At 37.9% G+C, this 26,592-nt stretch overlaps 1 protein-coding gene across 1 annotated transcript; it reads left to right on the plus strand.

Moving 5' to 3' along the window:
* Positions 1–22,089: 22,089 nt before the first annotated feature.
* LOC100439203 (DDB1- and CUL4-associated factor 8-like protein 2) lies at positions 22,090–25,376 on the plus strand. The gene has a single exon (XM_024240866.2). It carries the CDS (start codon positions 22,337–22,339, stop codon positions 24,218–24,220), a length of 1,884 nt encoding a protein of 627 aa, XP_024096634.1. The 5' UTR covers positions 22,090–22,336; the 3' UTR covers positions 24,221–25,376.
* Positions 25,377–26,592: the final 1,216 nt, after the last annotated feature.

Below are 26,592 nucleotides of genomic sequence, written 5' to 3' on the forward strand. Positions count from 1 at the left end.
ATTCTTTAATTTTCTGCTAGGAAGAACAAGGGGAAAAAAAACCTTTTTACTCCAGAAGTCATTACTGTACTGGGTTACCTGTGTACTAACTTTAGTGGAATATATTAGATTTATCAGGCAACAGAAAAGCATGTTATAAAAATCTATTTTGTCATTTCCTTTTTTAAAATACAAAAGATGTAAGCACATTCAATTCTTCACAGCTACAGAATCAATTCTCCAAGTAACAGATTTATATTCACATTTATTAACAATTTGATAGATTGTTGCCAGGTTTTTAACTAAATACACAGTCTGTTTGTATATTCTAGGCATATTTTTATTTCAAATTCAGCCATCTCACATATACTTTAAAGTGAGAGGGAAAAAAGTCATATTTTAGCCAAAAAGAACTACCTATATGACATTACTATAAGTAAGTGTATATATTCCGTTTCTGAGAAAACGGACTAACAGCTTGAATATTTAAACATATTTGACTCTAAATAATTACTACAGAAAATAAATAAAATATAATATTGTTATGAGACTCATATCAAATATTGCATCCAGATTTCCTGTTGGCAATTCCATATTTATAAATTCATTTTTTAAAAATAAGAGACATGGTAGTAAGTTATGGTACATTCTAATTGCAAGACAGAAAGACTCCATCCACAAGAGAAAACTATATAAGCCAAGTCAGAATTTTTAGCTGAATCTTTCAGCATGCAGCTCTGTAAGATTCATCCCCAGTGACGGTTACATTGGTCATATTTAGGAAAACAAAAATCAAATACTAATCTCATTTCCAAGGACATGCAAAATGCCCAAGGAATGCATTTCCCTTCAAAAATAGTGCAAATACTATTTAAGTATTAAGATAGACTCTTAGCTCAGCAATCCCCAAATGGAGGCTGCATTGAGAGTTAATAATAGCTAGAATTGGAGAATTTTGTTTTTATCTGCCCCAAAAAGATTTATTTGTGATAATGACAGACAATAAATTTGACCTGCTGAATATAGATGATGGCATTTTAACAACATAATATATTTATATTTTAAGTCTTTATTTTCAGAGTTAAAATATAAATATGTTTTATAAAGATCTAGATGGGTCCAATAATATACATGGTTAAAAATTCTAAAGATAAATATTATAAATTGCATTTTAAATGTAATTGAACACATATAAGAGGATAATGTTACAAGTAGAATAATATAACTTGCAAATTAAAATTATTATAAATAAATAATATTTGAAGCTAAAACATAAGTTTATCAGAATTCAAAGTATGTTGTGAAAATACTCAGAACAAGAAATCGGTTGCTCATCTTTTAAGTGTAAATATATAAGATAAATATATGAAATAAATATATCTATAAATATAAATCAGAACCGCTGTTAAAAAATAAAACACTGCAAATACAAATGTTCTTTCAATTTATTTTCTGACAATAATGTAGCTATCTTTGAAAAGAACAAGAGAAATGAGTTAGCAACCTATCTTAATGGTTTGGTATTATCTAAATCTATATAGCTATACTCTCTTGCTTGCGTACCCTACTTGGTCTAACACAAGCTTGATAACTTATGTCACAACATAGACCAAAAACTGCCACTTACTATTCAGGTTTCAGCGCCCTTCAGGGCATTTCTCTCTAGTCCTTTCCCCCATAATAAATATTCTCAGTGGCAAAGTGATTATTTTCCCCCCTCTCAGTTCTCATAACCTTGTAATCTGAATGGGATTTGGGAGATCAGTTCTTAACAACTCTTTCTTTCTCTAGACTAATTTACAGTTCTACTTAAAACCAAAGATTATGTAGTTCCTTTATGCCATTAGCTAACATCAATTATGCACCTACTATGTGCCAGTCATGAGACATGTATTGTCTCATTTATTTTTAGGAACACATTAAGGTAGGTACAACAATTTTATAAGCTTTTAAATATTATGTATTATATATACATAGCTAACCAAATCATAAGTGTAGAGCATTAGTTATTACAGAGTAAACCCACCCACATAAAGCACTCAGACTAAGAAATAATATATTACCGTTGCTCCAGAGGCCCCATCATACTCCCTCCCCTCTCTGAAAAGGTAATGACTGTCCTGCCTTCCAACAACAGATTATTTTCCTGTTTTGGAACACTTTACAAATGCAATCACATAATTGAGTTCTTTTTTATCTGGCTTCTTTTGCTCTATGTGTTTGTGAGATTTATCCATAATGTTTTGTGCAGTAGCAGTCCTTGTTTCATTGCTGTATAGCGTGTCCTTGTATGTACAGACAACTCACTTATCCATTTCATTCTTGCATGACATTTTGGTTGTTTCCAAGTTGAGGATATCATGAATAATGATTGTATGAACATTCTTTCCTATGTTTTTTCATGCGCATATGTGTGCTTTTCTGTTGGGTATATACTGAATAGTGGTATTGTTGGATCAGGGGATCTGCATATCTGCAAGTTTAATAGATACCACCAAGCAATATTCCAAAATAGTTCTTTTCACCATACACCCGAATAAGAAGTAAATGAAAGCTCTTTACCAACAATATTGGATGTTTTCAGTCTTTTAAATTGTAGTATTCTAGTGGACATCTCATTGTGGTTTTAGTTTGAATTTCCCTGGTTAATAAAGAGGTTGAGCATCTTTCCATAGGATCATAAACTATTTTTATATTTTTACAGAGGATACTAAAAATTTATTGTCCCTTTTCTCACTTGGGTCTTCCAACTTTTTTCATTAATCTATATGTCTCATTTGTATATATGGGTTGCAAATATACTGGTTTTAAAAATCTTAAATGGTATCATTTGATGGACAGAAGTTCCTCTTTTTAAAATAGTCCAACATGTCAATCTTTCCCGTTATCTTTTGGGAAATATTTCCTCTTCTCAAAGCTCATAAAGATATTCTTCTATGACTCATTTATGCCCATTTTTTAATCATTTGAATGCTCTTATGTGTGTGGGCATGCTTCTGGACTCTGTTTTATTTCGTTGATCTATTTGTTTGTCTCTGTATCAACAGCACACTATCTTAATCATAATCTTGATGCCTACAAATGTAAATTCTTCAACTTTTTTTCTTCAAATGTATTTTATCTGTACTTGTATTCTTTTAAAATTTTAGAATCACTTATAATTTTTCAAATTTCCTTTCCTAGCCCCAAAACACACGTATAAACACCGTGCTAAAAATTTTATTTAGATTGTATTGAATTTATGAATCAATTTTGGGAAAATTGGCATCTTTTCAATAATGAGTCTTCCAATCTAAGAACATGTATATAAATTCATTTACTTCTGTATTTCTAATCTCTTTTTGCACTGTTTCCTTCAGTTATAGTTTTCTGTGATGAGATTTTGGATATGTTTAATTATATTTATTTCTAGGCATTTGGCATCTTTTGATGCTATTGTAAATGCACCATTATTATAAATTTCACATTCCAACTGTATCTTGTCTATAGAAATACAATTGCAATGACTAGTTCTACCTGGGTTCTGACCAACTTCATGGGGTAATATCCTGAGAACATTACATTTCAACCTTACTTTGCATGTCTCACACCTCCTGCTTTGGGCTTGCCTACTAAATTTGGGTATGAAGTGCTACAGTAAATATGCAACACAGAACTGCAGATGAGTTAATGCACCTTAGGGAGGTTCAACAAAATTATGGAATCTCAAGGATAAAAACTCCTCCCTTTTACCCCCTGCGTGAATGTTCCTGGGGCACATTTAATACAATTTTTTTACATGATCCCATGGATAGAACCACTAGTCACTTGTAGCAATGGCCAATTCAATGTCTTTTTGCTTTCCTCTTTTCCCTGCTTGGACTCTCCTTTGGACCTCGCTGCTGCTTTCTGAGCACATTTCCTCCAATAAATGACTCACACACAAACCTTTGTTCCAAAGTCAGTTTTCCTGGCAAGACATCTCACCATCCTATTTAAGGGAAAGCCTTAACCCTTTCAAGTGAGTCATATGGCTGTAAATAATCTGGCCTCCTGCTACCTGTCAGGCCTCATGTCTTCTACACTTCCCTTTTTGGAGTCTGCTCCAGCCATTCTGGCCCCTGTGCTAGTCTTCAATCACTCCAGACATCCTCTCTTCTCAGAAAAGTCATGTTTGCTACTTTCTCTGCGTGGACTATTAGATATAGATATAGATACATAGGTATATCTCCATGTGCCTTCCTTTTTCTTCTTAAAGTCTGTTCAGTCAGTACATTCTCTGTGATGTCTTTTTTGTCCAGACTTTAAAAAATTGCAACAAACATAACCCCATCCAGTCATTCGTATCCTTCTCTTCTGCTTTACTTTTCTACTTAGCATATCATCTAATATTAATACATCAGGACATGGGTTTTTATTTGTCTTCCTCACTCTTGTGTCCATAGTGCCTATAAAACTGCCTGACATTTAGTAAGGATTCATTAAATATCTTCTCAAGTGAAGTTTTTAAAGAGGAAAGGACATCCCTCCACATATGTAAAAAGAAAGTAAAACAAGAAAATGTTTGAAATAACCATTGAAAGAATAATTTATTAAATTAAACTTAAAACATAAGATTAAAAAATAGGTGGAATATAAAGCTCCCTGGAGAGAGAGAGAGAGTACTATAAGACACTTCATGTTTAGCAAGATGAAAATGGGGAGTCTTCAGTTCTTTAGGGTGTGGGCATGAAGAAGACGGGGGGAAGTAGCTCTAGTGAGGTATAATTTGTATTCAATACAATCCACTCATTTTAATTGTATGGTTTGATGAATTTTAAGAAATGTATTCAGTCATATACCTATCAAGGCAATTGTGATATAAATAGAATATTTCCATCATCTGCACAAAAGTTCCTTCATGCTCCTTTGCACTCAGTCCTCTCTGCTGACCCCAGCCATACGGCAGCAAATAACTGATCTTTAAATTTTTTTTTCCTATTGCCATCCCATCTTAGTCCATTTGGCCTGCTGTAGCAAAATACCATAAAATTGGTAGTTTATAAACAACAGACATTTATTTCTTACTGTTTGGAGGCTGGGAAGCCCAAGGTCAAGGTGCAGGTAGATTCAGTGTCTAGTAAGGCCTGCTTTTGGTTCATAGATGGTACTTTCTACCTCGGTTCTCACATCGTGGAAGGGAAAAGTTAGCTCTCTGGAGTTTCTTTTAAAAGGGCACTAGCCTCATTCATGAGGGCTCTACTCTTACAATCTAATCACCACCTAAAGCTGCTACCTCCTAATACCATCACCTTGGAGGTTAGAATTTCAACATATTAATTTAGGGAAAGACAAGCATTCAGTCCATTGCAGTCCTACACCAATTTTGATGCTGTACTCCCAGCTGAACATGAGATGAAAAATACTGAGTCCTAAGAAATGTATCCATGGGTACCCAAAGTAAGAGGCTTCATGGTTGAGATAAGCACTGCAGGAATGGATCAGTCTCCCTCAAAGGTTCTTACTGGTGGAATTCATAATGTTATAGGACTGGTTGTCAAAAATGTCTTTATGTAGCAATGATAAGACAAAACATTAAGGAATTTATTACATAATCCTCGTGTGGGTTTAGAAGTTGGAATGACCCACCCATCCCATGACACCTGCAGACATTTAGTTCTCTATAAGTCCTAAGTTTTCAACAAATTGGAGGTAAAGGTGGTGAGAGGAGAAAAGATATTGGATTTTCTGCTAATTTGGTCCTATGATGTTTGAAATCACATATATTATTTATTTGTTTGCTTGCTTATTTATATATTGTAGTAAAAACATTTAACATGAGATCTACCCTTAACAAATTTTAAGTTCACAATACGGTATTGTTAACCACAGATAATGTTGTACAGCAGACCTCTAGAACTTGTTCATCTTATATAACTGAATCACATATTTATTTTGTTTTTTGAGACAGAATTTCACTCTTTCGCCCAGGCTGGAGTGCAGTGGTGCAATCTCAGCTCACTGCAACCTCTGCCCCCTGGTTTAAAGCGATTCTCCTGCCTCAGCCTCCCGAGTAGCTGGGATTACAGGTGCCCGCCACCACGCCTGGCTAATTTTTGTATTTTTAGTAGAGACGGAGTTTCTCCATGTTGGCCAGGCTGGTCTCCAATTCCTGACCTCAGGTGATCCACCTGCCTCGGCCTCCCAAAGTGCTAGGATTACAGCTGCGCACAGCCACATATTTTATTTTTGAAAAAAAAAACTACTAAAATTTGTTTAGCTGTATTTGCAATGCAAGCTGTGAAACAGATCACAACATGGCACTCATATATTTCAAATAAATATATCACAATACTGGCAAATATTTGGCATGTAAACCTTTGTTTTGGGGGACCTAAACATATTTCATTTCATTGACTTTAGCCTAGAGTAGAGATATAGCTCCCAATTTTGTATCACAGGCCTTTAATATCACTGTTCAAGCCTTTGACACAAATGTTAAAATATTTAGAATCAAGTACAGTATCTTGAATTTTGTGGCCACAGAACTTGCTCTGGCTGTGTCTTAGCCAGTTTGCGCTGCTGTAATGAAAATATTGATATTGTGGGCTGGGTGACTTAAACAACAGACATTTAGGCTGGGCATGGTACACCTGTAGGCCCAGCACATTGGGAGACCGAGGCGGGTGGATCACTTGAGGTCAAGACTCCTGAGGTGTAACTCTTGAGTTCGAGAGCAGCCTGGCCAACATGGTGAAACCCTGTCTCTACTTAAAAAAAAAAAATACAAAAAATTAGCTGGGCGTGGTGGCACATGCCGGCAATCCCAGCTATTCAGGTGGCTGAGGCACGAACCTGGAGACGTGGAGGTTGCAGTGAGCCGAGATTGCACCACTGCATTCCAACCTGGGTGACAGAGAAAGACTCTGTCTCAAAAACAAAAAACAAACAAACACAAAACCCAGACATTTACTTCTCACAGGTCTAGAGGTTAGGAAGTCTGAAATCAAGGTGCCAGCTGATTAGATTCCTGGTGAAGGCCCTCTTCCTGATTATATCCTCATAGGGCAGAAAGAGAGAGAGAAATATCCTTGGTGTCCTTCTTTTTTAATAAATGCATTACCAAATAAGGGCTCCATCCTCATGACCTCATCTAACTCGAATCACCTCCCAAAAGCTCCAGCATCCCATTAGGGCATAAGGATTCAACATATGAATTTTAGGAAGACACAAATACACAGTACATAACAGGCTGACACTAATAATGGCAGCTAACCTTTACATAGTCATAGTGCTCACTATGTACCATGAAATGTTTTAAGCAATTCAAAACTATTAATTTATTTAATGTTAATTAAATAATTTAATCAGTTTATATTAATTTATTTATCCCACAATTCTCTCTGAAGTAATTGGTATAATTGATATCACTTTACATACAGTGAGACAGAAACATAGAAATGTTATACAGCTTGCCCAAGATGATACAACTGGAAACGGGCAAGACCATGATTCAAACCCTGGTCCTGGGTCCTGTGTTGTTGTTGTTGTTGTTTTTATTGTATATATTTAAGCTGTATAACATGATGTTTTGATCTACATACACATAGTGAAATTGCTACTACAGTTAAGAAAATTAACATATGTGTCTCCTTACATAGTTACCCTTATTTGTGATAAGAGCACCAGAAATCTGCTGACTTAGCAAATTTCCAGTAAACAATGCAATGTTACCAACTATAGTCTTCATGCTGTACATAAGATCTCTAGAATTCTTACATAACTGCAATTTTGTACCCTTTGACCTACATTTCCCCATTTCCTTCTCCCACCGACCCTGGTAGCTACCATCCTACTCTGTTTCTATGTATTCCGCTTTTTTTAGATTCTACATATCCACGAGATCATGCAATATTCTTCTTTCTGTCCTTGGCTTATTTCACTTAGCATAATGTCCTCCAGGTTCATCCATGTTACTGCAAATGGCAGGATCTCCTTTTCTAAGGCTTAATAATTTTCCTGTGTGTGTGTGTGTGTGTGTGTGTGTGTGTGTGTCAAGGTGCCAGCTGATTAGCTTCCTCTTTATAATTATGTCCTCACATAGCAGAAAGTACGTGTATATGTATATATATACACACATACATACACTCTATCAAAATTTCTTTAAGCATTCCTCCATCAACAGACACTTAGATCATTTCCATATCTTGGATACTATGAAAAACGGTGCAATAATATCTCCATAAGTTGCTGATTTCACTTCCTTTAGGTATATAACCAGAAAAGGGATTGCTGGGTCATATGATAGTTTTAGTTTTAATCTTTTGAGGAATCTGCATACTATTTGCCATAATGACTATACCAATTTACATTCCTACCAACAGTGTGCAAGGTTCCCTTTTTAAAAAAAATTTTTTTGAGAAGGACTCTCGCTCTGTTGCCCAGGCTGGAGTGTAGTGTGCAATCTCGGCTCACTGCAACCTCCACCTCCTGGGTTCAAGCGATTCTCCTACCTCAGCCTCCTGAGTAGCTGGGACTACAGGTGCGTGCCACCATGCCCGGCTAATTTTTTGTATTTTTAGTGCAGACTGGGTTTCACCGTGTTAGCCAGGATGGTCTCGATCTCCTGATCTCATGATCCACCCGCCTCGGCCTCCCAAAGTGCTGGGATTACAGGTGTGAGCCACTGCGCCCGGCCATGGGTTCCCTTTTATCCATACTCTCAACAACACTTGTTATCTCTTGTCTTTTTGATAATATCCATCCTAACAGGTGTGAGGTGATATCTCACTGTGGTTTTGATTTGCATTTCTGTGGTGATTAATGATATTGAGCACTTTTGATATATTTGTTGACCATATTTAGTTATGTCTGGAAAAAATGTATATTCATGTCCTTTGGCCATATTTTAATTGGGTATTATTTTATTATTTCTATTGATTAGAGTGAGTTCCTTATATATTTTGGATATTAGCTTTTATCAAATATATGGTTTGCAAATATTTTCTCTTAATCCATAAGCTATGAGTCCATTTTGTTGTTTCCTTTACTATACAGATGCTTTTTAGTTTGATATATCCCACTTTTTATGTTTTCTTTTGTTGCTTGAGCTTGTGGTATGATATGCCACAAAAAATCATTGCCAAGGCCAATGTCAAGGAGTTTTCCCCCTATGTATTTTTTTCTAGAAATTTCAATTTCATTTCTTATATTTAGGCCTTTAATCCATTTCCATTTGATTTTTGTGTACAGTAAAAGATAAGGGTTCAATTTAATTATTTTGCATGTGGATATCCAGCTTTCCCAACACCATGAATTGAAGAAACTATCCTTTCCCCATTGTACGTTCTTGGTGCCCTTATCAAAAATTAGTTGATCATGTGTGGTTGGATTTACTTCTAAGCTTTCTATTCTGTTCCATTTGTCTATGTCAGTCAATGTGATATACAACATAAACAAAATAAAAGATAAAAACCACATGATCATCTCAATAGATATAGATAAAGCATTTGACAAAGTTAAGCATCCTTTTTTTGATAAAAAAAAAAACAACAAAATAGGTATAGGAGATTTTCTCAACACAATAAACTCATTTATGAAGAGCCCACAGTTAACATAATAATCAAGGGGGAAAACTGAAAGCTTTCTCTCTAAGATCCCATACGAGGAAAAGATGACCACCCTTGGCATTTCTATTCAACATAGTACTGAAAGCACGAGCAAGGGCAATCAGGCAAGAAAAATAAATTAAACCCATCTAAACCAGAAAGAAAGAAGTAAAAATATCCCTGTTTGCAGATGCCTGGTCCAACTAACACACAGAATCAGTGGTGAAAGAGAGTACCTGTAAGAAGGAGAGCCAGCATTCCTACTAGATCCTGGGCACTGTCCAAGCACGTTAACAAAAAACCCAAGAGTGCTCTTCATGCCTGAGCATTGAGGCAAATGAGAGAGTAACAGGGTCTGTAACATGTGAACCATGGCTCTGTCCAAGAGTAAAATGTGGCCCACCATATTTCAAAGTCTGAAGTATCACATTAGGAATAAAGACAGAATTTCCAAAAACAGAGAAGAGCAGAAATTCCTTTCAGCATGTAAATGAGAGGAGAAAGCAATTGTGGCACCACTCTCAATAATAATAATAATAACATGTTTGATAAATATACCTTTGGTTACTTTTTAAACTAATCTGCCTAATTTTCTGTTGGGGAGCATAAAAATTCTGTTAGGTGACACCAGAAACTTTTGTGTGTTTTAGTTTTATATCTGTATTTCACACATTACCATGAGTATCCTTATACAGTCTTAGAAATAATGTCCTGTATTCCATTTAAATTATATTAATATCTCTAATGAAATTCATGAGTGTCCAGTTTTATGTGTTCAATATGTGCTTTATGAAACACACAATTAATAACTGGTGAAAAGCAAACACAATATACTTTTCAAAGTATATCTTATTTTTCTTAAATGGTACAATTTCTGTAACGCACTAAATTATGCAACCAATAGAAATTATATCAAGAGTTCAAACTTTCGTAAACACTATGGTTTTAATTTGAAGTGATGAAAGTGATTAGAGTTGGGGGCTGCCTTCCACATTTATGACAGGTGGTAATCATTCATTCTTTGGAGATATTGATACATTTTCAGCATAATTAAGAGAAAAACAAATAGAGTAATTATAATGAAATTACAATTATTTTCTATCTATGCAGATGCTTCTCTTTCTAACTTTAAAATGATTCACATTCTCCTGGGACAGGGCAACAATTAGGCTTGCAGAGTAGATTGGAATCAAAATATAAAGACAGGATGGTGCTAAATAGTGAAGTACTAGATAAAACAGCAACTCCAACCAGATGAAAAGATAAGCAGCAATAAAGGATATGAGAACTAAATTCTTTTACTGTTTAAAGGCTTCCTTTCTGTCTGTTGGGGCTACTCTCATGGAAACATAAAGCCAGTTTGTTTTGCTACCTTCTGAACTCATTTTAAGTTGTTCAAAACATACTCTTTGCATAATGCTTCTTTATTTTCAATCACATGTTGTCTATCTAACGAATTGTGAACTACTAAAATCCATACTTGCTGATATTTGTACTTTTAAATGTGTCATCAACTTTAATTAGGACTTGCAAAGTGGGAGGATGGTGACAGGAGACTCGATCAGTTTCTGTAAATAAGTCAAATGCTGCGTCTTCTACTTTCTACCATACACGCATATTAAGAATGGGGTCTGCAGATTCCTTCACACAGTTGTAGGAAGAATTCAGCTTCCCAAACTCTGGATGGAATCTAGAAGTACATTACAGTGAATCAGAAAGCAAAATAGCATCCACCGTGTAGCAGCCAAATTAATCCCATGTGTTTGACAGTAAATCGGCACCCACTAATAGAATCGGAAATTTAGGCCAGCAAAAATCCAACAATTCTGATTAAATATTTAAAATATTAAGACATTAAAAATAAACACTAAAACATCAAAAGTACTAAAAACAAATACTAAAATATTAAAGCATTGAAAACAAATATTAGAATATACTATGATCTTGGCTTAATTAGATAAGACACTTATGTAACTTTAAAACAGCTTCAGGTGATACGGGTGGCTCAAGTCCTATAGGCATCTGGAATTCAAATTCAAAATGAAACCAAAAGTCACCCCTTCATACTCCACCCCATTCTGTCCCTTCAATATTTCCTGAATCAGGGCCACATGAAGCAGACAGATGGGCGACATGGTGGTGTACCTTCTCATTCCTTCATAGCCCTTATCTATCAAGCAGGTCAATGACATTTCCCGGCAGTCAACAATGAATTCAGTACATCTCTTGAATTTGCTCCTCTGTTTTGCCACTGCCATTAAGGTCAGGACTATATCATCTTTTATCTGCACTATTCTGATAGCCATTTAGTTGGTTCTTTCATTTATTTTCAACAAATCTTTACTTGGTGCCTACTCTGTACACATTACCAAAAGCAATAGTCATATGGATGAATCAAAAGCAGTACCTGCTTTCAAGTAACTTTCTCTTGAGCAAAGCAAACTAGACACATACAAAGTATTACCGGCATTTTATAAAAGTTTCTAAAAATATTTCAGATAGAATGTGAGAAATTGTTCAAATTTAATTAATTTCCAATCATCTTGCCTTGCCTGTCTTCAATTTATTTCCCACCCTGAAAGCAATAATTATAAAATGCAAATCCTATCAGGTAATCCCTTGCCTAAATTATCTGTGCATTAGTTAAAATTCAACTTATCAATATGCCTTTATAAGAAAGCAGCAGTTCTCAAAGTGTGATTGGGGAACTTGAGGGTGGTCTCTGAGACCTTTTTAGTGGGTCTGCAGGGTCAAAATTATTTTATGGTAAGCCTGAAATATTATTTTTTCCAGTCTCATTCTCTCACAAGTGCACAGTTGAATTTTCCAGACACTGCATAAAGTGTGATATTGCAACAGATTGCATGAAGAAGCAGATATGAGAATCCAGATGTCTTCTATTAAACCAGACAATAAAAATATGCGAAATTGTAAAACAATGCCAATCTCCTTATTAAATTTGGTTTGTTGGGAGAAAATCTTTCATAAAATATATTATTTATGTTAACATGTATTGGGTTGATTATTGTTTTAAATAAATTAATAAATATTTAAAAGTTTCTCAGCTTTAACTTCTAGTACGGCAAATATAAATGGATATAATTCATATACACGCAAACCCTTTGGGATTCTCAATAACTTTTAAGAGTGTAAAGGCACTCTGAGACCAAAAAGTTTGAGAAATGTTGCATTAAAACACGCCAAGTTGTGAGCTGGCCTTGTCTTGTATTGCTGTTTACACTTACTCTGTGTTCCAACCATACTAAAACTTTCCATTTTCCAAAATATGTCATGCTGTCTCCTCCCTCCTGTCACAGACCATGTGTCAACCTCCACCTGCTTCGCACCTTGTTGTACACCAGACAGAAAAGGGACTGAAACAAAGTGAGTCTGAGCCAGAGGAGCATGGGAATGCGTACACAAGGGCCCAGAAGAAAATTCACCTTAGGTGGCTATGTGCTGCTCTGTTGTTCTTGCTTTCAATGTTATGCTCAAATATCTTTCCTGGAAGCCAATCTAAACACTATGTCTACCCCAAAACAGTATCCCCTGTCACTGCACTTTCACAGGACCCTCTGTTAATAATTCAATTAGCATACATTTGGCTATTTTAATTGTTTTTAATAGAAATTGTTCTAGAATATAGAGAATCTTTTTTTTTTTTTGCCCTCTTTTGTTTCCAAATGACAGTCTGAAGTTAATGGGCTTCCCAGAAATTTGAATAAGTGTTTCTAAAATCTAGGAAGCACATTTAAATCTAAGTTTTGCCAACACCTTATGAAATCTTCACACAAAAAAATTCTACTAATCTTAGTATGCATTTCACTTCAAAATCATTACTGGTTTGCAAATGTATCTTTCCCACTAGGATGTTACTTCCATGAGGGCAGAAAACACGACAAGCCCACTACATAAGGAAGGTGATACAGCATTTTAGAAATGATTGTCTTTTAAATCCTTAAACCCACCAAGGCAATCAGATTAATAACCCATCTTTTTCTTTGATTGACATTTTCAGAATCAGGCTGCCATACTACTGGTCTCCAAGAGTAGTTATGGTAATGTCCTGGGATATTCAAGTGGCACTGGAAGGTTTTGTCTAAAACACATCTTCCCCAGAATAGGAAGTTCCCCTTAGATTAAGGAAATGACTTCTAAGAAAATTGAGTCACATCTTAGAGTGAACTACTTTACTCTTTTAATCAAATTGTTTTGCCTTAATAGCTTGAGTACACATGATAGTGCTCTGAATCATCCTGTCCTCCTAAGCTTCATATGTACTTGCAGGCCTAGTTGAACACATTTGCTGATCAGAGCAAACTTTGACTTCCCTAGGACCTCCAATCTGCTGACCCTATTATATTTGCCATTTCCATCTTCTTCCTCATGTCCTTAATTCCCTTTTAAATATAGTTAAACTTCATGGTTTGTTATTATAAAATTTCACTATGTAAAATCTAAGCTCCTTTGTCCCCCACCCCCAACTCTCTGTCATCCTCAACTAGCAAAAGAATTTGGAATTTACTTCAATCCAGGTATCTGCCTACTCCATTCCTGTCCTCAAGTATCTGAAATGTTTAGAGAAAAACAAATAGCAATGCTGTCTCACTTTATGTTTGTGTCATGAAACTACAAGTGGCCTGATCTGCTTCCAGGCAACAAATCTCCATTTCTCTATTGGACTAATTCTCTCATTCTCTGAGTTGGCAGTTCCAAACCTTCTTCTGTCTCAAAGCTCCAGCACAGATTTATTCCTCCTCATTCATAGTTGATTTCCTTGCTTCTTTATTCACTTCAGGAACAGAAACAGTTAGAAGATAATGTGCATATTCTTTCACCACCAGATCTAATAACCTGCCTGCCTCCACGCCAAATATTTCGTCTCCTCTCCTGCTACAACCCCTCCACCTGTGCGTTGAATCCTGTTTTCTCTCCCCTATTTAAGACTTTCAGAAATTTCTCCTGTCCTCCCTGCATTACAGCTTCCCCCTCATTACTGAATCATTATCATTAGTATATGACATCCTGTGATAAACCTGATTTAAAAAAAAAAATCTATTGACCCCATTTCCCTTTGTTGTCACTCTAATTCTCTTCTCTTTGCAGCAAAACCCTTTATAAGAGTTGTCTCTCCTCGCTCACCATCATCACTTCTTCCCTCTCCTTTCTCTCCCCAAATATTCCTGGCCAAGCTTTTTTCTCACAAGTCTTATAAAACAGTTACAATAAGTCACTGGTTACCTCCCTCTTACCAAATTCAGTGGTCACTTCCAAGGCTTTATCTTAACCTCTTGGCAATATTTGGCACAGTCAATCACACTCAACTTTGTAAAATAATTTCTACACTTTCTTCATATTCTCATATTGTTCTACATAACTGGCTGCCTGCTCCTTCTACTCCATATGGTTGTTTTCTCCTTTCTTCCTAAAATAAATGCTGGAGTTTTCCAATGCCTAGTTCTCAGATCTTTTCTTTCTCACTATATTCACTCCCTAGGTGATCTCCTTTACTCCCAGTGGCTAATGACTTCTAAATTTATATCTGTATTTATAATCTTGCCTGTAAACTCCAGACATGTGTATCCAATTGCCAACTCAGTGCTTCTGTTTTCTCAATGTTTCGTGGACATTTTTACACTTGATGTAAATAAAACAGAACTCTTGATTCCCCATCCTCATCCCTAATCCTCACTGTAGTAAATGTCACCACCATTAACCCATTATTCCTGTCAAATACTTAGGAGTTACCATTGATTCCTATCTGTCCACCAGAGGCTGGATAGCTTACATTTACACATCCGGATTCCTTCTCCTCCTTTCTTAATGTGACTGAGTGGGAAGCACCAGCAGCAGAGCAGAGAAAGGAGAATAAATCTGGGGAATTTATTTCCCTGGCTGCCTCTCTGTGGGTTCACAGATGGATGGCTAATGTCACGCCAGAGTCTCCACACTCCCCTTTTCGTCTCAGGTTTTTGATAACTTCTCTCTGCCTTCTATACCTTTTGGCTTAGGGGTATAATGTCTTCCTGTTCGTAATAACAATGATGTCCGTATGCTTACCTTGTGATTTAGCCTGCTCTCACCTTTGTAAGGAGCCCACTTGTTCAACTGCTTGCAATTACCCAACTGGTATGTGTTTCTTGCCAATAGCCTAATTCGCCTCACACCCATATTCAACTCATCAGCAAATGCTGCCTTTTCCACTTCAAAATATATTCCAAACTTAACTAATTTTCTCCACCTCCACCATTCCAACACTAGTTTAAGCCAGTTTAATTTCTCACCTGGATTAGAGCGACAGTTTAGTACATCTGCTCTCTCTTCTCCTCCCATGCTATTCTCCACACAATAGCTGGTGTCATCCTTTTAAAAAGTAACTCACACAATGCATTCCCCTGCTGGCAAGCTCCCAAAGGTTTTCCAGCACACTTCGAATAAAATAAAGCACTCTAATTCCTTATAATGGTCAACAAGGTTCTGTTTAGTTGGCCATGGCTTCTTCCAATCTCATTGCCTGTCACTCTCCCTAAAGCTTGCTTGTACTGCTTCAATCACAGCCTCCTTGAAGTTCCACTAACACTCACATTGTGATCCTACTTCAGATAATGTGCACTCAATATCACTTTATAAGGAATGTTCTTACCCTAGGTACTTAAGGATCTATTTCTCTTTTCATTCTCCCTCTGCTTAAATGTCACCCCAATAAGAAGTCCTTCCTGAATGTACTATCTAAAATAACAACCCATATTCTGTATGCACTTACACAGCTTTAATTCTCTCCATAATATTCATTACTGCTTCATCTGGTCTATCTATATATTAATTTGTCTATTTTCTCTTTCATCCACTATACTACATACTCCATGAGTGAAGGGAATGCCACTTTTATTCATCACCGTATTATCAGTACCTAGACTAGTACATGGCACATAGAAGTCCTAAATAAATGCACGGTGGATTAATGAATGAGAATGGAAATATATAAAATGAACTGATGATATGTAAAGCCAAACTTAAACAAAAACTTAAATGAAAAGCCAATTTATAGTCCAAATTTGCCTAATAAGCAAATATGAAAAGCAGATTGATAAAATAGCATCAGGTTAAAGTAACCTGATTCATCCTCTAACACTGGAACTGTTCTTTGCAACGGGTCAAGACATATCCAAAGCCGATTAAGATTTCCTGATATAATTTGGATATTTGTCCCCTCAAATCTTCTGTTAAAATTTGATCCCCAACAGAGTCAGAGCCACTGCCGCTCTCCCTCTCCTCCCCTCCCCAGAGCCACCAGACCCTCAGGGTCTCTACAGCCTGCCTCCTCAGCCTAGCCCGCCCCTGCCCCCACCCCCATGCCCCAGCACCATGCCTTAGAAGACCTTCAAGCAGCCTGCACCTTAAGACAAAGAGTAGATGTCTCACTTATCAGAGAGCAGCATCCAACCAGAATCCCAGTGATAATAGGATACAAGAGTGAGGAGCAGCTGCCTGTTCTGGATAAAACAAAGTTCCTTGTGCTAGCTAATCAAGCCTTCTTCCTGTTGGTGACTGGGCACAGAATGATGAGCACCACCTCGCTGATTTCAGAGGTGTATGAGGAGTGAAAAGGATGAAGATGGCTTCCTATATATGGTATATGCCTCCCAATAGATTTTGGAAATCGTCACTGTAAAACTAGATAAAAATGCATTTATTCTAGAAGTTTACACCATTACCAAAGAAAAAAAGGAGTGTTACCAACTGAGATGGATCAGTTTATCTAATCACAGATCATCAAAACATAGTGTTCCCACCTAGGAAGTTAGGAAGTTGTTCTTGTATTTAAACAGAAAAACTGAGCTCCAAAAGAACACATTCAGGTCTAGAAACTATATTATTTAACCTAGGCTAGCTTGCTTTCAAATTTTAGAATTTTTAAAATAAAATATTTTGTATTCTAAGTTACCAATAAAATAGATCTTCGAGTTATTTTAATATTGTTTTCCCCCAAATAGGAACTTTCAATTCTAGCAGTAATTTAAAGGTATTCAGAGAGACACGGAGTCTTCTCTTTAGGTTCACAGAACCTGCCACCTTTTTTAGAGGGGTTTTTACTCAACTAGAGAAATCTCTCTAAGAGGATCTTTAAGCATACGTTGTGAAGCATAATCCCTCAAAATGCATATGCCATAGTAGTTGGCACAAGTGCAGGGTAAATGGGGTGTGTAGGAAAACAACTCTAGCCAGGCATGGTGGCTCACACCTATAATCCCAGCACTTTGGGAGACCGAGGTGGACGGATCACCTGAGGTCTGGAGTTTGAGACCAGCCTGGCCAATATGGTGGAACCCCGTCTCTACTAAAAATAGAAAAATTAGCCAGGTGTGGTGGCACACGCCTCTAATCCCAGCTACTCGGGAGACTGAGGCAGGAGAATCGCTTGAACCCGGGAGGCAGAGGTTGCAGTGAGCCGAGATCGCGCCACTGCACTTCCGCCTGGGCCACAAAGCAAGACTCCATCTCAAAAAAAAAAAAACAAAGAGAAAGAAAAAGAAAACAACTCTGACTGTGAACTGCTGCTCAAGGTTCCTGATTCCTATCAGAAGTACACCAAAAGTCTATGCTCTTGCAAGTGTTAGACAGCTATTTGATTTGTTCTCTGGATAGTTACATACATAAAAACACCACCACTCAATAGGAAACTTTAATAATTCATAATTTTAGTCTAGTTTCTTAGAAGATCCCAGAGAAAAAGAGTGGCATTTCTTCTATTTCAGGTTTTGTCTGATCTAAGTGCTCAAACTGGTGTCTGCGTTGGTAAAGAAACCAGCAGTGTACCAGTGTCATTCTTTAGGACAGCCACAGAAACCATAAAACAGTAAAACTAAAAGCATAACAATTAAGATGCACTCCCTTCTACCTTTTGGCTTATAGCTATGGATGATCCCCATTTTTTAAAGTGTGTAACTAAATAGTATTAAAAGGTTCTCACACTTTTATTTTTTATTTCATTTTATTTTATTTTTTGAGATAGGGTCTTACTCCATGACCCAGGCTGGAGTGCGGTGGCACAAATACGGCTCACTGCAGCCTCGATCTCCCGGGCCCAAGGGATGGGATTCGTTTGTCTCAGCCTCCCGGGTAGCTGGGACTACAAGGCACATGCTATCACACCTGACTAATTTTTTTGAAAGGTTCTCACATTTTAAACAGTATTTCAGTAGTTCACTGTTAGGTCAAATGACCATCAGAATTCTCCCACCCTAAGTCCATGCCAGTTTTGGAGAAAACATAGCAAAAGGGGACATGTGCTGTTTACAAATATTTTATTTGTTTGTTCTTTGAGACAGAGTCTCACTCCGTCACCCAGTCTGGAGTGCAGTGGCGCGACCTCAGCTCACTGCAACCTCTGCCTCCCGGGTTCAAGCGATTTTTGTGCCTCAGCCTCCCGAGTAGCTGGGACCACATTCACGCCACCACGACCAGCTAATTTTTGTATTTTTAGTAGAGAGGTGGTTTTGCCGTGTTGGCCAGGCTGGTCTCAAACTCCGACTGCAAGTAATCCACCTACCTCAGCCTCCCAAAGTCCTGGGATTACAGGCATGAGCCACCATGCCTGGCTTTTATTATTTATTATTTATTTATTTATTTATTTATTTATTTTTTGAGACAGGGTCTCACTCTGTCACCCAGGCTGGAGTGCAGTGGTGTGATCTCAGCTCACTGCAACCTCCACCTCCCAGGCTCAAGCGATCCTCCCACCTCAGCCTCCCAAGTAGCTGGAATTACAGATGTGTGCCACCATACCCGGCTAATTTTTTGTATTTTAGTAGAGATGGGGTTTCACCATGTTGGCCAGGCTGGTCTTAAATTCCTGACCTCAAATTATATGCCCACCTCAGCCTCCCAAAGTGCTGGGATTATAGACGTGAACCACCATGCCTGGCCTGTTTACAAATATTAATGTCAGGAGTTAAACATCTTCAAGTCCAACCATGATAAAAGACCAATGCTTCCTACTACTTGCATGGGGTTCACTATTTACTTTTTCTCAGGAGTATCACAGGAAGATCACAATTACACCAGTTTAGACTGTACACGCAGCAATTCACAACTTACTCCTGTGTGTTTCGGTGTATCTGGAAGATCTGTATCTGTTAATGAACATTGTTTACTGTAATAGAGGGGAAAATAAGATTCCTGCATCTGGGCCCTTGACTGATAATTAAAGGGGTTCCTGTTACCTGCTCTCCCTGTTACATGCATCTGTCCACTTGGCTAACTTTTAATATGTATATTTTTATATTATGTAAATTCTTAACAGGCCTATCTCATATAAATTGTATACATCATTATATCTGACATTATTGTAACTACTGTACAATCAATAAAATTCCTGTAAGAAACACTGCTTAAAACAAATATCATGCTGAGGGGTGACCCATATCCCACATTAGTTGGTGGTCACTTTATTTATAGGATGCTTAAAATAAATATATTTTAATGAACTAAGAAGTTGAAGAAAAGCACAATTAAAAGCTATCAAAAAAACTGATGCCCAGTGTTGAAAGTGGGGCCAGGTGGGAGGTGTTTGGATCATGGGGATAGATCCTTCATGAATGACTTGATGCCTTCTCTCCACGTAATGAGTAATTTCTCACTCTATTAGTTCTCACAAGATGTGATTGTTAAAAAGAGTTTTGCATCTCCTCTTTTCCTGCTCCCTCTCTTACCATGTGACACTCCTGCTCCCCTTCTCCTTCTGCCATGATTAAAGCTTCCTGAGTTCCTCACTAAAAGCAGAACTTGGTGCCTGTGCCTGCCTCTTGTACAGCCTGCTGACCTTTTAACCAAGTAACCACTTTTCTTTTTAACTTACCCAGCCTCAGCTATTCCTTTAGAGCAAAGCAAAATGGACTAAGACACTTCCTTTCCTGGACAATTCCTTTATGGGTATGTTAGGGTTTGATGCTCTAGGTTTCCTGTTTTTGTGTTCCATGGCTGAGCAAGACCCCTTGTTTATGAACATGAATTCTTTTAAAGAATTACTATACGATATATCATACACATAACATGTATATGCCTAGCAATAAATAATAAAAAGAATAACTGGACACCTATACTTAGGATAAGATATAAATATTGCCAAGAATTTTTGAAGTTACATCTTTCTCAGATTTCAACCTTCTTCTCTTTTTGAAATTTAATCATTATCCTGAGTTGTGAATCAATTACTTCCTTGCCTTTTTAAATGATGTTATTTTATATGAAAACAATATAGACTTGCAAAAAATCGAAATTATTGACTATCCTTGTTAATTGTGTTTTCACTCATCATTGTGTTAAAGATTCATCCATGCTCATGTATTCAATTCTAGTCTAGTCATTCTCACTTGCGTACATTATTCTATTATTTATCCATGTTATTCTTGATGGGCTTTTCAGTGGTTTTCAGTTTGCTGTGCTAGACTTTACAAGTTGCTATGAATACTGTCTTACATATCTTTCTGTTACTATTGGCCTTGGCACCATCCATTTTCTTTAGAAGACTATATACTTCTATTTTTAATCAATTTTGCATTTACCTTGCAATTACTCTGAGGGAAACTTTGTTTTCCTCATTCTGGCATTCTTAGTTAGCAGTTTACTGTAGCCCTTTGAAAATATGCTGACATCACCTTAGATAATTCATTCAGAGAAACTATTAAATTAACACAGTAATGCCAATTAACTGTCTCTGTAGAGCTGTTTTCTGTTCCTTAGAGGCCCCACAGAAGCCTCTGACATGTTTTGGGTGATATGTAAAAGATTTTATAGTTCTATCACATAATTTCCTTTTTTCATAAAATTGTGTTGGTGTTCCCTAAGTATCTTAAATTGAATTAACTCTAAATAAATATATAGGAACTCTGGTGGAATAAGAAAAAAGGAAGTACTACTTCTATCTCAAATAGGTGAAGCAATTACTCATTTCAGTGTCCACTTTCAATTGATCAGTTGATTTCAGCCTTCCTTACACTGAGGGTCTAAATTCTTCTCACTAAAGGAGCCTGCCAGATTTAACAAATAAAAATAGAGGACACCATGTTAAATTTGAATTTCAGATAAATAATAAATAAAATTTTAGTGGCAATATATCTAACGTAACATTTGAGATCTACTCATACTAAAAAAAGTATTCATCCTTTATCTGAAATGCAATTAACTATGCATACCGTATTTTATCTGGCAACCGTATATCGATTCTACTAGTTAGAGCACTCAAGGTTTCCCTCAAGCTGTTCGATTTAAGATATTTCTTGTATGTCAAAAAGTCACTAGCTATGGGACAGTTAGCTGACTTTTCACTGTTCTTGCCTACATCTTCATTTTATAGAGTACATTACCTTCAAACAAAACACTGAGAGGCTTCTAAAAACTATTTTGCTTAAGGAGGATCACTTTTGCTCATGGTTCTCTAATAAGAACATTTTCCAAGGTGCAGCAAGTTTCAATCTTCAAAAACCCGCAGCTACTCACAGTGTAAGATGCCTGTCGGGGTGGGGCTCTGGGCCTGGAAAAACTAGAGCAATCTGGATGCTGCGAGGAGGCGAGCAGGTAAGAAGCTTTCTGAACCTCATGGGATCCCATACTGGCAACTGCCTTGTCAGAATAGTTTATTGTCTCCTTTAGCCAATCAGATTGCTGTTTGATTGCCACGCGCTTACTTCCTTCACTACCATCAGTCCTAACCGCAGGCCAACTTTCTTCCCAGAGCTTTTAGGGGCCTGGCCTTTGCAGTTCCAGATCTGCTAGAGCAAACGTCGTTCAAGATGTCCCACCAAGAGGGCAGCACAGATGGCTTACCAGACTTAGGGACGGAAAGCCTGTTCAGCAGCCCAGAGGAGCAGTCTGGAGCGGTGGCGGTGATGGAGGCCTCCTCAGACATTGACATAGCGACCTCAGAGCTGAATGTGACAGTGACCGGAGATGGCAGTGATAGCATGGATGGTGGATTCCCCAATGATGCCAGCACAGAAAATCGAAGCTCAGACCGAGAAAGTGCAAGTGAAGACATCGAACTTGAGAGCTTGGAGGACTTTGAGCATTTCCTCATGAGTGGTGAAAGTTTATTCGATTACCCTTTAGTGGGAGAGGAGGAGACAGAAATGGACGAGGAAGACGAGGAGATACAGGAGGAGGGAGGGGAGGAGGAGGAAGAGGAGGAGGAGGAGGAGGAGGAGGAGGAAGAAGAAGAAGAACAGCCTCGGGCGGGTCCACAATGCAGTGGCGGCAACCATGAGCAGTATTCGTTAGAGGAGGATCAGGCGCTGGAGGAGTGGGTTTCCTCAGAGACATCTGCTCTGCCCCGACCTCGCTGGCAGGTCGTTACTGCTCTTCACCAGCGGCGGCTGGGTTCACGCCCCCGCTTTGTATATGAGGCCTGTGGGGCAAGAGCCTTTGTGCAGCGTTTCCGCCTGCAATATCGTCTTGCAGACCATGTCGGCTGTGTCAATACTGTACACTTTAACCAGCGTGGCACCCGACTGGCCAGTGGCGGTGATGACCTAAAGGTGATAGTGTGGGACTGGGTGCAACAGAGGCCGGTACTGAACTTTGAAAGTGGTCACACAAATAATGTCTTCCAGGCCAAGTTCCTTCCTAACTGTGGTGATTCCACTCTGGCCATGTGTGCCCGTGATGGGCAGGTACGGGTAGCAGAATTAATTAATGCATCATATTTCAAGAATACTAAGTGTGTGGCCCAGCACAGGGGACCTGCCCACAAGTTGGCTCTGGAGCCTGACTCTCCTTATAAGTTCCTGACTTCAGGTGAAGATGCTGTTGTCTTCACCATTGACCTCAGACAAGACCGGCCAGCTTCAAAAGTTGTGGTAACAAGAGAAAAGGATAAGAAAGTGGGACTGTATACAGTCTCTATGAATCCCGCCAATACCTACCAATTTGCAGTGGGTGGACAAGATCAGTTTGTAAGGATTTATGACCAGAGGAGAATTGATGAGAGAGAAAACAATGGAGTGCTCAAGAAATTCACTCCTCATCATCTGGTTAATTGTGATTTCCCAATAAACATCACCTGCATTGTGTACAGCCACGATGGCACAGAGCTGCTAGCCAGCTACAATGATGAAGACATTTACCTCTTCAACTCCTCTCACAGTGATGGTGCTCAATACAGTAAGAGATTTAAGGGGCACAGAAATAATACCACAGTCAAAGGTGTTAATTTCTATGGCCCCAGGAGTGAGTTTGTAGTGAGCGGTAGTGATTGCGGGCACATCTTCTTCTGGGAGAAATCATCCTGCCAGATCATCCAGTTCCTAAAGGGGAACAGAGAAGGTACAATAAACTGTCTTGAACCCCACCCTTACCTACCTGTGCTGGCATGCAGTGGCCTAGATCATGATGTCAAGATCTGGACACCCACAGCTAAAGCTGCCACTGAGCTTACTGGGTTAAAGAAGGTGATTAAGAAGAACAAGTGGGAACGAGATGAAGATAGCTTGCACCATGGCAGCCTGTTTGACCAGTACATGCTTTGGTTCCTCATGCGTCACCTGACACAGAGAGGTCATCACCAGGACTGGAGAAGTGGTGAAGCCGAATTTCCAGATGAAGAGTCGGATGAATCTTCCAGCACTTCAGAGACATCCGAGGAGGAGGTCCAAGACCGAGTGCAGTGCATGCCATCCTGAAGACCTCATATCCAGTCCAGCTAGATGCCACCTAAGTACACTGGACTTTAAAATTCAGTTTGACTAATTTAGAATTGTCAATAGATTAATAGATTTGCTTTTTGTCTTCTATTTTCCATAATATATGCTGAAAACCATCTCTTCCATTCCTTCCTCTCTACTTTCCTTTCTTTCTTCTACACATTCTTTCTCTCGTTCCTCTCCTCTTGGTTTCTTTACGCCTCTTTTGTTACCCCTTATTCTTACATGAGTGCATACGCAACTTATTTATGCCTCTTTTCCTTTGTTCCCTTATAGTTGACCTCTAAATTTTCTGAATTTTGCTGAAAAAATTAATACCCTTATTAGATGCATCTACTCAAATCTGACGGTCTGAAAACAGTTACCTTTTTACTTTTTTTCATCTTTAACAATTTTTTCTGAAGATCAAGTTCTTCAGTTGACCTGAAAATTACAGAAATATGTTTCTTCTTTAGAAGTAAAATAAGACAAACTATAGTTTTGTTCTGTCGATACTGACACTTGGGCCGCACACACACAGTCTCAGAAAAGGAAAAGAGAAGTAGTGTGTAGATTAATTCTTAACACTTGGCCACACACACACACAGTCTCAGAAAAGGAAAACAGGAGAGGTAGTATGTAGATTAATTCCTAACCAGATAATTCATCTCCTTAGAATAAATAACATTGGATTGCCTACATTTTCTGAATCCATATATTAATAATGTTGAAAAATTTAAGTACACTGTAGCTGATAAGAACTAAATTAAATTTGATCACATGACATTGTTTACTCTGTGCATTAAGTTTTCTTGAAGTTTTAAGGTTGGGAACTCCCACAGGGTTACCTTCCAGGAAGTCCTCCTGGGACAAGCATCTCCTATAAATGCCAGCTTACTGATATAAAAATCTCTCATATTTGAAAATACATTTTAATTAACTTTTAAGAACAAGTTGCAATAAAGATTGTTTATACTTACACATAACCATTTGGTGTAATTGGTAGAAAAATCCTATTTGACATCCTCACATTGCTTAAAATTCTCTCTGCTGTTTAAGTTGCTTTAAAAATTGTTTTATGCCTCATTTAATATAAATTAAATAAGGGTACTGGATGCCCAATTACTGCTCAATAAAAATATTCATCTTTATTTTATATGTGTTATTTGTGTGAATGAATTCAGAAGATCACCTTGCCCCCAACACCCATGAACTATACCACACCATTCTTTGCAGACTTTTGGGAAAGAAAGATGTAATGAAACATCCCGTGTCCTGACAATGGCTTTTCTTTGATAATACTTCTCGAAATGAGTATTATCTCTGTGTTCTGGGGAAAATGTAGAGTAATTTGCATAATGAGATTAGAATTTAGAAAGGAACGTAACGACTGAAGTTCCTGCTCACTGAGATCCAAAGTTACAGACAACTGCCTGGGTGTCTAGGAGCCTCAATAAGCCCCTACCAAGGTCCGCTGTCAGGAAAGGATCTTAAGAGTCCCAAAAGAGAATTTATGGGCCATAAGAAGAGAGTTATAAACTAGAATTCCAAGTTTGGGGCACCCTGCATAACTTCATGGGATACATACCAGCAATAATACTAACAAAACATTTTTAAAAAATCATTTGGGATTTCAAGTGACAGTGTCAGTGTGAGCAAAAGTGAAAGCAGATAAATTATGCAGTTCTTTTCCCACCTGCTGTTTAGAAGGTCTGCCTCTGGGGGATTTATATTCTGCTCACTTAACTAAACTAAAACTTTACTCAGAGTTCCCTGAATGGTTCTGAGACTGCTTGTGCTACCAGAGGCATTTGGTAAAATATTTGGGAGGCAAAGGTAAAGTAGTAGCCACATTTGTTTTATGCTCAGAAAGGTGCTGCTGCAGCTCATGAATATTTTTGCTTATATCCTGGCTTACCTTGGTGTGGGGCAGCAGCTGGGCCCACAATTGCTCCAGTTCTCCCTCATATCTTCCTCCTTCTTCACCAGCTCCATAAAAAGAATGCCCACTTTTTTTTTGGCAGGACATTCATGTCACTGACATTGGAGGTTTAGAGGCAGTGGAAGATCAACATGGGTCCCAGTCAGTCCTTGAGAGCTCCAGATATTCCTCATGGATTCCATTTACCCTTGCTTCCTCTACTTTGCATCATCTCTTCTTCCTGACTTCCCTGCTGACTTCAGGTTCCAGCATATGATGCAAAGACAGAAGCCTCACTGAGACTGATGAAGCAGCTTCCACAATTCAATAAGGCCTAGACCCTATTATAAGTCCCTTCTTATGTGTGTATCACCCCATATGTGTATCATCTTATATTTGTTCAATCAGATTGTTTGTTTTTCTGATTGAACCCTGACTGATGCAACCTCCC

The sequence above is a fragment of the Pongo abelii genome, chromosome X, assembly GCF_028885655.2.
Source record: "Pongo abelii isolate AG06213 chromosome X, NHGRI_mPonAbe1-v2.0_pri, whole genome shotgun sequence".
Taxonomy (NCBI): domain Eukaryota; kingdom Metazoa; phylum Chordata; class Mammalia; order Primates; family Hominidae; genus Pongo; species Pongo abelii.